General features: G+C 44.1%; 1 protein-coding gene across 2 annotated transcripts in view; it reads left to right on the top strand.

The window, feature by feature from the left end:
• The window catches only part of pdss2 (prenyl (decaprenyl) diphosphate synthase, subunit 2), a 72700-nt gene that overhangs the window by 30302 nt on the left and 28357 nt on the right, over nt 1-14041 (top strand). For both annotated transcript variants that reach the window (XM_017718241.2, XM_017718240.2), the window contains one exon: nt 8085-8283. In XM_017718241.2, coding sequence (XP_017573730.1) covers nt 8085-8283 — 199 coding nt within the window. The remainder of the gene's footprint in view (nt 1-8084; nt 8284-14041) is intronic.

Genomic DNA, 14041 nt, shown 5'->3' with positions numbered 1-14041 from the left:
TGCCCACTGCTCCGGGCAAGTGTGCTCACTGCCCCCCCCTAGAGTGTGTGTGTGTGTGTGTGTGTGTGTGTGTGTGTGTGTGTGTGGTATTTCACTGCATGGATGGGTTAAATGCGGAGGTGAAATGTTCACTTAGTCACTTAGTGAACTCGAAGGGAGTGAAACAAAAGAAAAAACATTTTTAAAATTAAAAAATGAAAAAAACTCAATGGCTCCAAAACATAATTGTTTTAATAAGCTGCTTTAAATGCAACAGCATTCAGAATATGCAGAAAAAAGTACACATTTCTTTTCTGACATTTTTATATTATTAATAACAATTATTATAATATTTCATAATATTATAAAATTAATAACAGTTAATTACATGTGTTTTTAATTCTTCAGCCAGATTTGGTTGATTTGTATATCTAATAAAAAAGAGGGTTTTTGTAGTGTTTGTCATCTTCGGTGGGAATAACACGTAACTTGTCCACCAAAGTCCCGCCCTCAGTCCACAGAGAGCCCCGCCCACCGCTGCAGGCTCGCAGTGAGTGTTGCACGTCGTTATGACCCCTTCCATCCAAATATTCCCTTCTTTTAGTGACGTACTCTCTGGCAGGACTTCTCCACAGTGGAATCTGATTGGAAGTGAGAGGAGCCATCGGCCCCAATCAAATCCACTCGATTCAATTCCAAGGTTAAAATTTCCTCCCGTCAGACTCTCTGAGGAACTCGAGCCACCCGATACTGAGACTCAGCCTCTTATTATTCACTTCCACCCAAACCTGCACTCACAGCTCGCCGAGTCTCGCTTCATCAGACCCGCATCAGCGAGACGCGTCAGTCATTCACACACGTCGGTGTCGGTCACCTCCTTCCCTCTGATCAGTAGTAGCGCTGTGACGCACATGAGAGGAGAGTTGGAGGAGTTTTCCTGCGGAGGGAGCGCGAGACAGAGAGACGACTTCCGCTCCTCATTACCATAATCATAACCACATTCAGCTTCATACGCTCCGCACTGAGCTCCGTTCACTCAAGTGAACTTTCTTGGCCGAAGTTGAGACCAAAATAAATAAATTGATCAATTTATTATTGATAAAATCAGTTCTTTCAGTACGAAAGCAAAGCTGACAAATATACGAGAAGTTTCGTTATTGAGTCAGGACTGAAGTCGGGAGTTTTTCACGCAGTGTTGTACTTCCTTATGTGTTAATTCTACACACACAGGCTCAGAAAGAAGGTCCAGCTCGGTGTTTAGATATCACATCATCTCAAAATCAACATTTTACTGATGGAAATATGACGAGAATAGTAGATAATTCACTCACATCCTCAGAAGACGCGTCCTTCACCGAGTTTAGACCGAATTCGCTTTGAAGTTTCTTTCAATCATCGGATTCATCCGCTCCGGGAGGAAGAGCGAAGCTCAACCCACGCTACAGAATATACTTCTGCCTGTTGCATGCAGTTACACATTTCCACCAGAGAGGTCTCCAAATCCCCAAAGTGTACATAGTGCAGCTTTATTTAAAAGTTTTCCCAGTTTTTTGGCCCTAATTTGGCCGTATCCAATTCCAACCACTAGTTAGGACCCCCGCACCATACCCTCAGCTCGAGGAGGGCGAAAGGCAGCACAGACTTCATCTGAGACGTGAGGAACGCCAATGCATCTTTTTGAACCGGCGCTAACGGCACATCACTGGACAGCTGATTGGGCTCGGAGGAGAGCGCTAACCATCTGCCATGGTCATCCTGCCCATCCAGGGAGAGCGAGTCCAGTTGTGCTGTCGTCGACGCCCAGACATGGATGGCTGTACTATCAACAAAGACCGAACTCGGAGTGCTGCTTTAGCGTAAAATACACGGTCTAAAATCAGTACAGCGGAGAACGTAACAAACGGTCTAAAATCAGTACAGCGGAGAATGTAATAAACGTTCTAAAATTAGTACAGCGGAGAACGTAACAAACGTTCTAAAATCAGTACAGCGGAGAACGTAACAAACGGTCTAAAATCAGTACAGCGGAGAACGTAACAAACGGTCTAAAATCAGTACAGCGGAGAACGTAACAAACGTTCTAAAATCAGTACAGCGGAGAACGGTTGTTCGTCCGAGGCTTTGAGTTCGGTTCATTATTTGTCCCCCTGCTGTCAGAGCGTCCAGGCCTGAGCGTGCAGGTGGAGGCGGAGGTATTTCAAGTGGCATCAGACCTGTAGAGGAGAAGTTGCTGATTGTTTCTCCTCCACATGAACAGAGGTTCCAAACCCCTTGTCTAGTGTCTCTCGTAGAAACCGTGAAAGTTACACGTGGCTGATATTTTCACTGTTTTTTCAGTTATTTCTAATCTTGCTGAAGTGCAGACCGTGCAGAACGTGGCATGGTTGTTGGTGCCAGACGGGCTGGTCTGAGTATTTCAGAAACTGCTGATCTACTGGGATTTTCACACACAACCATCTCTAGGGTTCACAGAGAACGGTCCGAAAAAGAGGAAATATCCAGTGAGCGGTCAGTCGTGTGGACGAAAATGCCTTGTTGATGTGAGAGGTCAGAGGAGAATGGGCAGACTGGTTCCAGATGATAGAAAGGCAGCAGGAACTCAAATAACCAACCAGAATCTCTGAGGAACGTTTCCAACACCTTGTTGAAAGTCTGGCATGAAGAATTAAGACAGTTCTGAAGGCAAAAGGGGGTCCAACCTTTTACTAGTACCTAATTAAGTGGCCGGTGAGTGTATAATGCTTCAAACGAGTGAAATGATCTGCTACTGAAATAAGACAGGTCTGCAACACAACCAGTAAAAGTGTGTAGAGATAAGTTAAGTAGTTTCGTGATATCCTTGATATCCTTACACGGATCTTATGTTGGTAGAAATATTAATAAATTGACTCGTTTTCAGAGGTTTACACTGTTTGGCGGTGCAGCTGCCCGTTACGTTGTATGGACATTTTACGATGAATGGACCAAAAGAAATGACCCATAATGACCTGGAATAAAATCTTACACTAACGCACATTAAAACGAGACGTTTTGTTTCCGTCTCCTGTGGGCTTATTTCCGTAGACGTGAGCTTTTCTCACGACTGATGTTCCTCCTGTTTGTTTTTTTGTTTTTTTTTTGTGCACACAGGCAAGTTCCCCACCCTGCACACACCACCGCCCATCAAGGGTTAAATCTGCGGATGGAAAATGGAACGGATGGAGAAAGGGGGCGTGTCGGGGGCGGACCCCCTCTGCGCCGTGGCATCGGTTGCTAAGCAACTGAGTCCCAAAGCTATTTATACTCACCATGCTGCCCCTCCCACTGACTCCAGCACACACAGGAGCCAAAGAGGAATGTTTTGGCAGAGAATAGGATTTTAGACTGGACTTGGGCGGCCACTTGTTCTCTACAGTGGTCAGAGAGTTGGCCTTTCCTTTAAATGGCCCACACTCTAAGATGACTAACGTTCTTAAAAAAGACAGTTCGTCAAGGGTTCTTTAGTGAAGGAAATGGTTCTGTATAGAACCGTGAACACATTTGCATGATTACATGGTTCTTATCCTGAAATCATTCTTCAGATTGATGGAGAATTTGCATGAAATGAGCTATACATGGTTCTGTATAGAACCTTTTTGAGAAGCGTTCTACGTGCAGAAGCGTTCTTCTGTTGTTATGAGCTTGACATTATATATAAAACCATTTTTAGAAAGGTTCTATGCAGAACCATCTGCAGCACATTCTGTGGTGGTGGTGTGTTAGTGTGTGTTGTGCTGGTGTCAGTGGATCAGACTCAGCAGTGCTGCTGGAGTTTTTAAACACTGTGTCCACTCACCGTCCACTCTATTAGACACTCCTACCTTGTCGGTCCACCTTGTAGATGTAAAGTCAGAGACGACAGCTCATCTGCTGCTGCACAGTTTGTGTTGGTCATCCTCTAGTCCTTCATCAGTGGTCACAGGACGCTGCCCACAGGACGCTGTTGGCTGGATATTTTTGGTTGGTTGTGTTTGATCCACTCAGACCAGCACAACACACACTAAGTCATCACCACCAGGCCAGTGTTAGTGCAGTGCTGAGAATGACCCACCACCCAAACAGTACCTGCTCTGTGAGGGTCCATGGGGGTCCTGACCACTGAAGAACAGGGTAACAGAGTATCAGAGAAACAGATGGACTACAGTCTGTAACTGTAGAACTACAGAGAGCAGCTATACAGTAAGTGGAGCTGATAAGATGGACAGTGAGCGTAGAAACGCGGAGGTGCTCATGATGTTCCGCCTGATTGGTGTAAATATAAGAGACGATAAACATTAATCAGCTCAGAGGTAGATGTACCAGGGTTGGTCAGATGGATAATTTTACCCCATAAATTTTAGTTTATTTTCTAAATAAACAAAATAAGGCAGTTCTGCTCTGGACAGACTAATCCAGCAAACCTAAAGCGAGCCGGAGACCAAGAAGATGCAGATGAGTTAGCACAGCAACACGAGTGTGAACTGAAACCTTCAAGGCTATAATGGGTGGATAAAACCCACTTTTTGCCCAAACAGGGGCGCTTGTGATGAAATCGTCCCCTGACACTTGTTACCGAGATCAGATTCTGCACACGGATCAGGTTCTGTAGCGCACACGGCTCCTAATAAATAGGAATCTGCCTGTTCTTGCCTCGGAATTGCTGGAGGGGGCCGTAAACAATATGACACTAGAGCGAGAAGAGCCATAATCAGCTCTGTAGACAGTCCTGATCTACACTACATAGAGACCGGAAGGCTGTGTCACTTTCTGTTAGCTGGGACGACGAGTGTCGGCAAAGTTCAGCGACAAGTCTGATTGACTGTATGACGTCATTCGTCCGTCTGTCTGTCCATATTGGGTAACAGCACATACCACATAAGCCGGTGTGTCAGTTTACTGCATGGTGAGTCCCAGTTATTCAAGTGGAATTGCATTAATTGGGTGATTGGGGTCTAAACAGAGTGATTCAGAGGGGCTGTCTTTACAGTGGTGGTGATGGGAACCAGGGGTCGCCATGACTACAACACACATATAGACAATTTATTTACCATCCAGAACCACCAGAAAACCTACACGAGTCTTTTTTTTAAATAATGTCGATGATGGGAAAATAATGATGGATCTAAAAAAACAAGAAAAATTTTCTTTGGGGACAATCGGGCATCTAACAATATTCTTAACCAGTAATAACCAATAGGGACCAGGGGTCGCCGTGACAACACAAATATAGCCATTACTATACTTTTCTTTGGGCACTGTCTTGCCTTAGAACGCCCTGCATGTCTCCCTCCACCATGAATGGAGTTGAAGTTCTCTAAACTCTCATAAAACAGCGTCTCAGTCATCAGGCAGTGAATTCAGAACCAGCTCATGTAGGAACTTTCTGTAGGAGCTTTTAGAGGGACGTCTGGTTCCCATCACCACCACTGTGAACGGTTCTGACTCGGTTTCTCCAGAATTACTTTTTTGACATGTTAACCATTTTATTTGTATTTATTTTTATTAATCATTTAATTCTTTTTTTGTAATTGTGGCAATTTAAGTGTTTAAAGTAGTTTTTTATGATTTTCTGGTGTTTTTCATAAACAGTGGTGTTAATTGTCTGCTGAAACGCAGGTTTCGACCCAGTTTACCACGGCTGGGTTTTTCACTTCAACCTTTTCCAGCCGTACTGAGTTAGGATCGGTCCACACAGAGACGCATAGCGGTGCCGTTGTCACTCAGTTGAACAAACTGTTGTCCACGGTGTTTGGAACTTTGACTGGTCAGAAAAGAGCACGGACTCTTTTCAGAAGCAGATTTTTAAAAAATTATAAATAATTAGAAAAAATAATCAGAAGTGGGAATTTCAGTCATACGTTCCCAAATATTTTAAAACTAAAGCCAAATTGGATCTTTGTTGTACGATGGTGTTTCAGGGCCACTGTTAATAAAAATAAAAATAGTAGACTTTTAGAATAAAGTCGTAATGTTTCAAGATAAGTCATAATATTTTGAGGTTTTTTTTTTTCTCAAAATATTACATTCTTTTTTTCTTACTTTCTAAGTTTTTTCCTCTAAATATTGTGACTTTTCTGTCAAATATGGCTTTTTTCTGGAAATATATTTTCTGGACTTTTTTCTCAATATATTATGACTTATATATGATATATGAACAGATTTTCTGTTTCGTTTATATATAAATCATCGTTTTCAGAGATGTTGCTGGTTTTCCAGAGGGAAGAACGTTTTCTGTTTGTACTGCTACTGTTCAAATGTTCTTACAGTAGTATTGATGGACACAGTTTGTGACCGTACCTAAGGACTGTAGTTATATACTGTTATGTACTATTTAACTGTCCAGTTCACTTTACATCCTAATGCAGCAAATGCTTATTCACTGAGTTTGGCCCATCTGCCCACTGACCTCTGGTGTAGTGTAGTTACTGCGAAATTATTGTCCATAAAATTCCACAGAAGCAGGAAATAAGAATTTGGTTCCATGCAGTTTTTCAGACTGTGAAGGATCTTTTGAGTGACAGACTTCAGTCTCTCCTTCCTGGAAAGCGCTGGAGGTTTATGTCCTGTAGATCACTTGATCTGGACGGTCGCTCGACGCACCGTCCAGAAGTGCTTTGTGGCCGGTGTTTCTGACGCAGGCCGCTCTGTGAATCACCGCTGTGGACAATAGGTGTGATTAAACAGAAAGACATCAGAACGCGCTGCATTGAGAAATGGCGATTAATGACAACAGGCATCCGAGCATCTACTGTGTAATTACACTGCTACATTTAACCCTCATACCCGCAGACGTATACCACCCATCAGAATCATCTCATTAGTGCCTCCTTCTCTTTTTTTCCCACTGGAGGACGGCTAAGTGGTCATCAGCGGTGGCTGACCGGCCAAGGCGAGAGTGTGTTGGTGTGTGTGGATGGACTCCGGGCTGATTAAGGCCCTGAAACTGCCAAATCAACACGAGATTGCAGCCCTGGGTTTTTGCAGGGCCATGGATGATTTCCCCTCTCCTGTCTGATGAACGGGAGCTGATGCCGTGTCTCTGCTTTGGTTGAACTCTTATTGAATTTTGTCGGACTGCACAGAATTCTGTGGGGCTGCAGATGGACTCGGGTTCTGTCGGGTTCAGACAGTTTGTTGTTGGGCTGCAGTCCGATTCGGACAGAATTGGGTTTGAACAGAATTTTATTGAGCTGCAGTCGGGATCGGACAGAATTTTGTCGGGATCGGAAAGAATTTTATCAAGCTGCAGTCGGGATCGGACAGAATTTTGTCCGGATTGGAAAGAATTTTATCGAGCTGCAGTCGGGATCGGACAGAATTTTGTCCGGATTGGAAAGAATTTTATCGAGCTGCAGTCGGGATCGGACAGAATTTTGTCCGGATCGGAAAGAATTTTATCGAGCTGCAGTCGGGATCGGACAGAATTTTGTCGGGATCGGAAATAATTTTATCGAGCTGCAGTCGGGATCGGACAGAATTTTTTTTGGGATTGGACAGAATTTTTGTCACATTCCGATGGAAATTTGTCGGGTTTGGACAGAGTTTTGTTGAGCTGCGGTCGATTTCGGACAGGCTCAGTTTTGTTGAGCTACAGAGCTGTCCTACTGGTTTGTGCTGTTGTTGGTGAATGGCTAGACTTCTTCCTACTCATCTAGAGTGTAAAAGACCCATAAATAACTCTAAATCTCTCTCTCTCTCTCTCTCTCTCTCTCTCTCTCTCTCTCTCTCTCTCTCTGTCTCTCTCTCTCTCTCTCTCTCTGTCTCTCTCTCTCTCTCTCTCTCTGTCTCTCTCTCTCTCTCTCTCTCTCTCTCTCTCTCTCTCTGTCTCTGTCTCTCTCTCTCTCTCTCTCTGTCTCTCTCTCTCTCTCTCTCTCTCTCTCTCTCTCTCTGTCTCTGTCTCTCTCTCTCTCTCTCTCTGTGTCTCTCTGTGTCTCTCTCTCTCTCTGTCTCTCTCTGTCTCTGTCTCTCTCTCTCTCTCTGTGTCTCTCTCTCTCTCTCTCTCTCTCTCTCTCTGTCTCTCTCTGTCTCTGTCTCTCTCTCTCTCTCTCTCTCTCTCTCTCTCTCTCTCTCTCTCTCTCTCTCTCTCTCTCTGTCTCTCTCTGTCTCAGTCAGCGTAACCTGGCTGAGATCACAGAGCTGATCCACACAGCATTCCTGGTGCATCGTGGGATTGTGAATCTGAAGGACTGGACGTTTTCAGACGGGCCGCTCAAGGAAATGCAGTTTGGGAACAAAATGGCCATCCTGAGTGGAGACTTCCTGCTGGCGAACGCCTGCACGGGATTGGCTCAGCTCAACAACACCAAGGTATCACAGTCCACAGTAAAGAGGGGCGTCAGGAGTCACAGGCTTCACATACAGACCCAGGACAGAGGTCAGGGAGGTCAATCAAAGCATAAGCTGATATTAAGCACACTATAAGATGGTCATAAACAGGAGTGTCAGTCCGGGACGTCACGTTGTGCACAAACTAAAAATCGGCTCGTTTTATTGTGATGTCAGTAAAAAGAATAGCTTATCGTTCCCGTGGGAACCAAATCTCCATCTTCGTCCTTTTTCAGTTTTTAAAATAATTAGAAAATCCCTGTTGGCCTTTCCGTTGTGTGCGTATTACATGATGAATGGACAAAAAGAAATGGGCCTAAATGACTTGGATAAAAATCTGGCTACACTGACTTACATTAAAAGTTTAGGATGTTTTTTTCCTTCTGCTGAATAGTTCTAGTTTTGGTGATTAGGTTTTGCTCCTAAATGTCTAAATTATGCATCTGTCAAACCATAAAGATCAGATCCAATAGATATTAGTTGATACACAACATTTAAATTGATCTGTATTGGGACCAGGCGGCATGGTGGTGCGGTGGGTAGCGCCTGGGTTTGATTCCCCGGCCGGGCGACCAGGGTCCTTTCTGTGTGGGGTTTGCATGGGTTTCCTCCGGGTTCTCCAGTTTCCTCCCACAGTCCAATTGGACACGCTAAATTGCCCCTTGGTGTGAGTGAATGTGTCTGGCTGCCCTGCGATGGACTGGCGGCCTGTCCAGGGTGTATCCTGCCTTCCGCCCGACGACCGCTGGAATAGGCTCCAGCACCCCCCTGCGACCCTGACGGAGAAGCGGCTTAGAAAGTGTGTGTGTGTGTGTGTGTGTGTGTGTGTGTGTGTGTGTGTGTATTGGGACCTTAATGGTGATAGTGTATTTAGTCTGAGGTCACCGGTATCAGTATTTTGATGGCGTTACAGTGAGAAATCCCTGCTGGTGGCTTTGTAAGCGATGAGTGAGCGGTCCTGATTGTGATATTGATTATTGGGTTGCGCTCCTCTCTAGGGAGTAAGGTCAGTGGAGGTTATCGCTGGACCAGTTGAGTGTATTGATAAGCGTGCTGTTGGTGTTTAGTGTTGGGGTAAACAGCACTTACCGCCGCCGTGTGCACGCGTAGAGTCAGACCACGACCGACTGATTTAATCAACAAATCAATACTGAACCCACAGAGCGGCACCTGCATGCGCTCAGAGGGAAACACACACTCACAGTCTGGGCCAGATGTAGTAAATCTTCTGTGTCAGTTTTGGACACAAGTCAGTCGAATTCTGCCCGTGTGCTATTATCAGTTATCAGGGACTTCCTGTTAGAAAAGGGATCGGCTCAGCTCAGCAACATCGAGACCTCAGTCCCACCCAGCCCGCCAAAGTGTTTTCATTTTCTGTTAATATTTACCCGTTTCACAAAGCACTGCACTACAGTCCCCAGCATGCACTGCAGCGTAAAGTGCTCCGACTCTCCTACCACAATAACAAGTGATGGGACATCGGTTACACAATTCCACACCAGTCATATCACCAGACACACCAGCGGCTCAGAAACTGAGCTCCAGCCTTAATGAAGGTTAAGATTCAGAGACCCTTATTAGTCCCACAACGGGGAAATTTCATCATTTAACCCATCCATGAAGTGAAACACCACATACACACTAGTGAGCACACACACACACTAAGGGGCAGTGAGCACACTTGCCAGGAGCGGTGGGCAGCCCAATCTGCAGCGCCCGGGGAGCAGTTGGGGGTTAGGTGTCTCGCTCAAGGACACCTCAATCATGTGCTGTCAGCTCAGGGGATCGAACCGGCGACCTTCCGGTCACAAATATAAGTCCAGCAAATATAAGATGCCAGGAATCTGCTTGAAGCACATAGGTTGGTGTGAAAGACTGAGCTCCTGGGCACGTTTACATTCTGAATATTTTTAGTATTAATGTAATATTTCATCCACGTGTCTGTTTTAGTTTCTATAAAATATAAATGTTATGCATATTTTGAATAAACTGGCCAGCTCGGGTTATAGCACAACATTATTTTAAAACGTTTTTTCTCTGGCCCACAGATTTGTTGAGATTTTTTAACATAGCCCCTTGTGGTTGAGTTTGACACCCCTGGATTAGAGAATTGACCGTTTAAACTCCTCGGAACCACCGGTGGGTCCAAACCGCACTTGGTCATGTTCTTCATAACGTTCATATTCCATGAGCTCCATTCAGAAGCTGGGCGTCGTGTGAGGCTGTAGCTCTTCTCTCCAGTCTAATAGACGGTGACGTCATTTTAAACCCTTATAATAAAAGTAGCTGAACTTTGTTTTTCTACTGAAAGTCGAGCCGTTTTTCCCCAAATCTGGGCTCTAAACTATAAACAGACGGCGTCTCTTCAGTGATCTGCTCTGGAAACATCACTTTTAGAGAATAACACAAAGAGCGGCGCATATTTTTGGCTCTCAGCAGTAAATTGTGAGCGTATAGTGACATGTGGAGATCATTAAACATGTTCTGTTCATTTGAGGGGCGACTTCAATAAATAAATAAATAAATATTACATTTATTTCATGCAGTCACTGAATAATCTGCCTAACGATTTGGTCATGAAAATTCAGATGGACGAACCAAAACACACCCTGGAGAAAGCTCTGCGTTATATATTTAAAGGCACTTTTTATCCAATTAATTTCATCACTTCCATTTATGTTCACATTGAAGATTGCACCATTTATACACCCCATTTCCAAAACCAGCTATTATTGTAGAGCAGCAATTCTGATTCCACTGTTTACAGCAGTTTCACAGCTCAGTTCGTCATTACGTAGTTCTATATTGTTATCGGGGTTATAAAACTGTTGATTTTTAGTTTTAGTGTTTACGGTATTGATTAATAAAAGCTTGGTTAACTGGAGTGAATATGGTTTACTGGCTGTTTGACATCACCATAAAACTAAATAAATTAAATATAACCAGCTGATTAAATCAGCGCACCTTAGTTAGTTGGAATTAGATATAAAAAAAAAAAAACTACAGTTAAATTAAAAGCACATACATGCACAGACTATGGAACAGGGCTTTAACTGAGAGAGAACAGGTCCACGCACATGATGAGCATACGGACACTCGCACATGGAGGTCTCTGCTGTTGTGAGTGTGAGAGAGAGAGAGAGGGAGAGAGAAACAGAGAGAGAGAGAGAGAGAGGGAGAGAGAAACAGAGAGAGATGCCCTCCTGTGCTGATTTAGTGAAGGAGCATATGTCTAAACCACCCCTCATTAAACTCCCTCATTATCCAACAGCACAGAGACGCACTCTGCCTGAACACCCACACAGCTACTCCTCCACCTCAGGAGCCGCCAGGGTTAAACGCCTGTTACTGCGTCTGCTATAACCGCTTATAACACCGTGAACATCACGTAACCCCTTACAATCTGAAGTCCTGTTACAGCCCGAAGACTAACTGTTCAGAAGCAGCGCTGATTGAGTTCTTCTGAGAGGGACCCTGTCATGCAAAAATTCATTTTTCTCGCTTCTATGGCAAAAAAAAGTTTGATGTTGGAAACGGGATAATGCATCTCCAGGAAGCGGGTTGGTGGCCATACAGGAATCATTGGCTATACAGGAATCGTGCTTTTGTAACTGGTCACTCACATGGTTTTCGTTCAGCGTTCGTTCAAACGCAGAACCGCCACGCATGGCTTTTCAGACTCTGCTTCTCGTAGACGTAGCATACAGACTTGCGAGCACATTTATACGTACACCATCTAAGTCGCTTATCTTTCTGGTGCTGGAGCCTCTCCCAGCACTCATTGGGCAAACAGGCTGCCAGTCCATCACAGGGCAGATACCCAGATATACACATTCTCATCTAGGGGCAGTTTAGCATCTCCAGTTGGATTGAATGCATGGTTTTGGACTGTGGGAGGAAACCGGAGCACCTGGAGGAAAGCCACACAGGTGCTCCATTGGGTTTAGGTCTGGAGACAAACTTGGCCAGTCCATCATCTTTTCCTTCAGCAAGGCAGTTGTCATCTTGGAGGTGTGTTTGGGGTCGTTATCAAGTTGGAAAACTGCCATGTGGCGCAATTTCCGAAGGGAGGGGATCGTGCTCTGCTTTAGAACATCACAGTACATGTTGGGTTTCCCTCAATGAACCGCAGCTCCCCAGTGCTGGCAACACTCATGCAGCTCCAGACTATGATGCTACCACCACCATGCTTGACTGTAGGCAAGAGATGGTTGTCTTGGTGCTCCTCACCAGGGCGCCACCACACATGCTGGACACCATCTGAGCCAAACAAGTTTATCTTGGTCTCGTCAGACCACAGGACCTGGTTCCAGTAATCCATGTTCTTGGACTGCTTTTCTTCAGCAAACTGTTTCCAGCTTTCTTGTGCGTCAGCGTCAGAAGAGACTTCCTTCTGGGATGACAGCCATGCAAACTGAGTTGATGCATTGTGTGACATATGGTTTGAGCACTGTCAGGCTGACCTCCCACTTCTTCAACCTCTGCAGCAATGCTGGCAGCACTCATGTCTATTTTTTGAAGCCAACCTCTGGGTATGATGCTGAACGCGTGAGCTCAATTTCGTTGGTCAGCCCTGGCGAGGCCTGTTTGGAGTGGAACCTGCCCTGGAAAATCTGTTTCTCACATCCTCAGAGATTCTTTACCATGAGGTGCAGTGTTGAATATCCAGTGGCCAGTATGAGTGAACTGTACCCAAAACCCCAAATTTAACAGCCCTGCTCCCTGTTCACACCTGGAACCCTGTAACTCTAACGAGTCACGTGACACCAGGGAGGGACGACGACACAGTTGTGCACAATGTGGACACGTTCACTGTGAGGTGGACTCACTTGTGCTGCCAGCTATTTAGACATTAATGTCTGTGTTGTTCTTTTCAGAGGACAGTAAATCTGCACTGCTGTACAAGCTGCACACTAAGTTATATCCAAGTTTCATTTCTACAGTGTCGTCCCTTCGAAAGATAAAATAAAAATATTTGCAGAAATGTGAGGGGTGCACTCACCTTTGTGAGATACTGTATATATATATATATATATATATATATATATATATATATATATATATATATATATATATATATATATAAAGTATATATGTGTGTGTGTATATATATATATATATATATATATATATATATATATTGTGTGTGTGTGTGTGTGGATAGATAGATATAGAGAGATAGAGAGAGAGATTGGATGGAAAGTGGAGCAGCTCATTGGCTATTCATGCTCGCTGATGTCATGAATATTCATGAGACCCTGTTTTAAACTCATATAACCCAAATTCAAAATTTAAAAAATATACCAGCAAAATGTGTGAAAATGTTTTATGCTGTTCAGTGTTGAGGAAATGAGTGTATTCTTTTACATTAAAAAATTTTCAGCATTTATAAACTACGGTTTTGCTCAAATGCTCCATCTTAACCCGTTCATTTTGGACTCACTCGGGAGCGCCCTCTAGTGTTTGAGAAATCTGGAAAACGTTAGAGTGGGAATTCTCCTCTCGACTAGTTCTGGTATTGGCTCTTATTGAGTTTTTTTCAAGTATAAACACACAAGACCATTAAAATATTAAATTGTTGATGTTCTTCCTGTTACAGTGTTGCGTTCGTTATATTACAAAAACTAAAAACGTTAACGCAACATCTGTATTTTATCGGTAGGAATTTCGCTGACTTCAGTAATACATGTGAGACCTTAATATCAGCCAGATTCATCTGCCAGTTCACATATAAGACCCT

This window comes from Pygocentrus nattereri, chromosome 5, assembly GCF_015220715.1.
Source record: "Pygocentrus nattereri isolate fPygNat1 chromosome 5, fPygNat1.pri, whole genome shotgun sequence".
NCBI classification, from domain to species: domain Eukaryota; kingdom Metazoa; phylum Chordata; class Actinopteri; order Characiformes; family Serrasalmidae; genus Pygocentrus; species Pygocentrus nattereri.
Note: the sequence above shows the minus strand (reverse complement) of the source record. Positions and strands in the feature narration are given on the sequence as shown.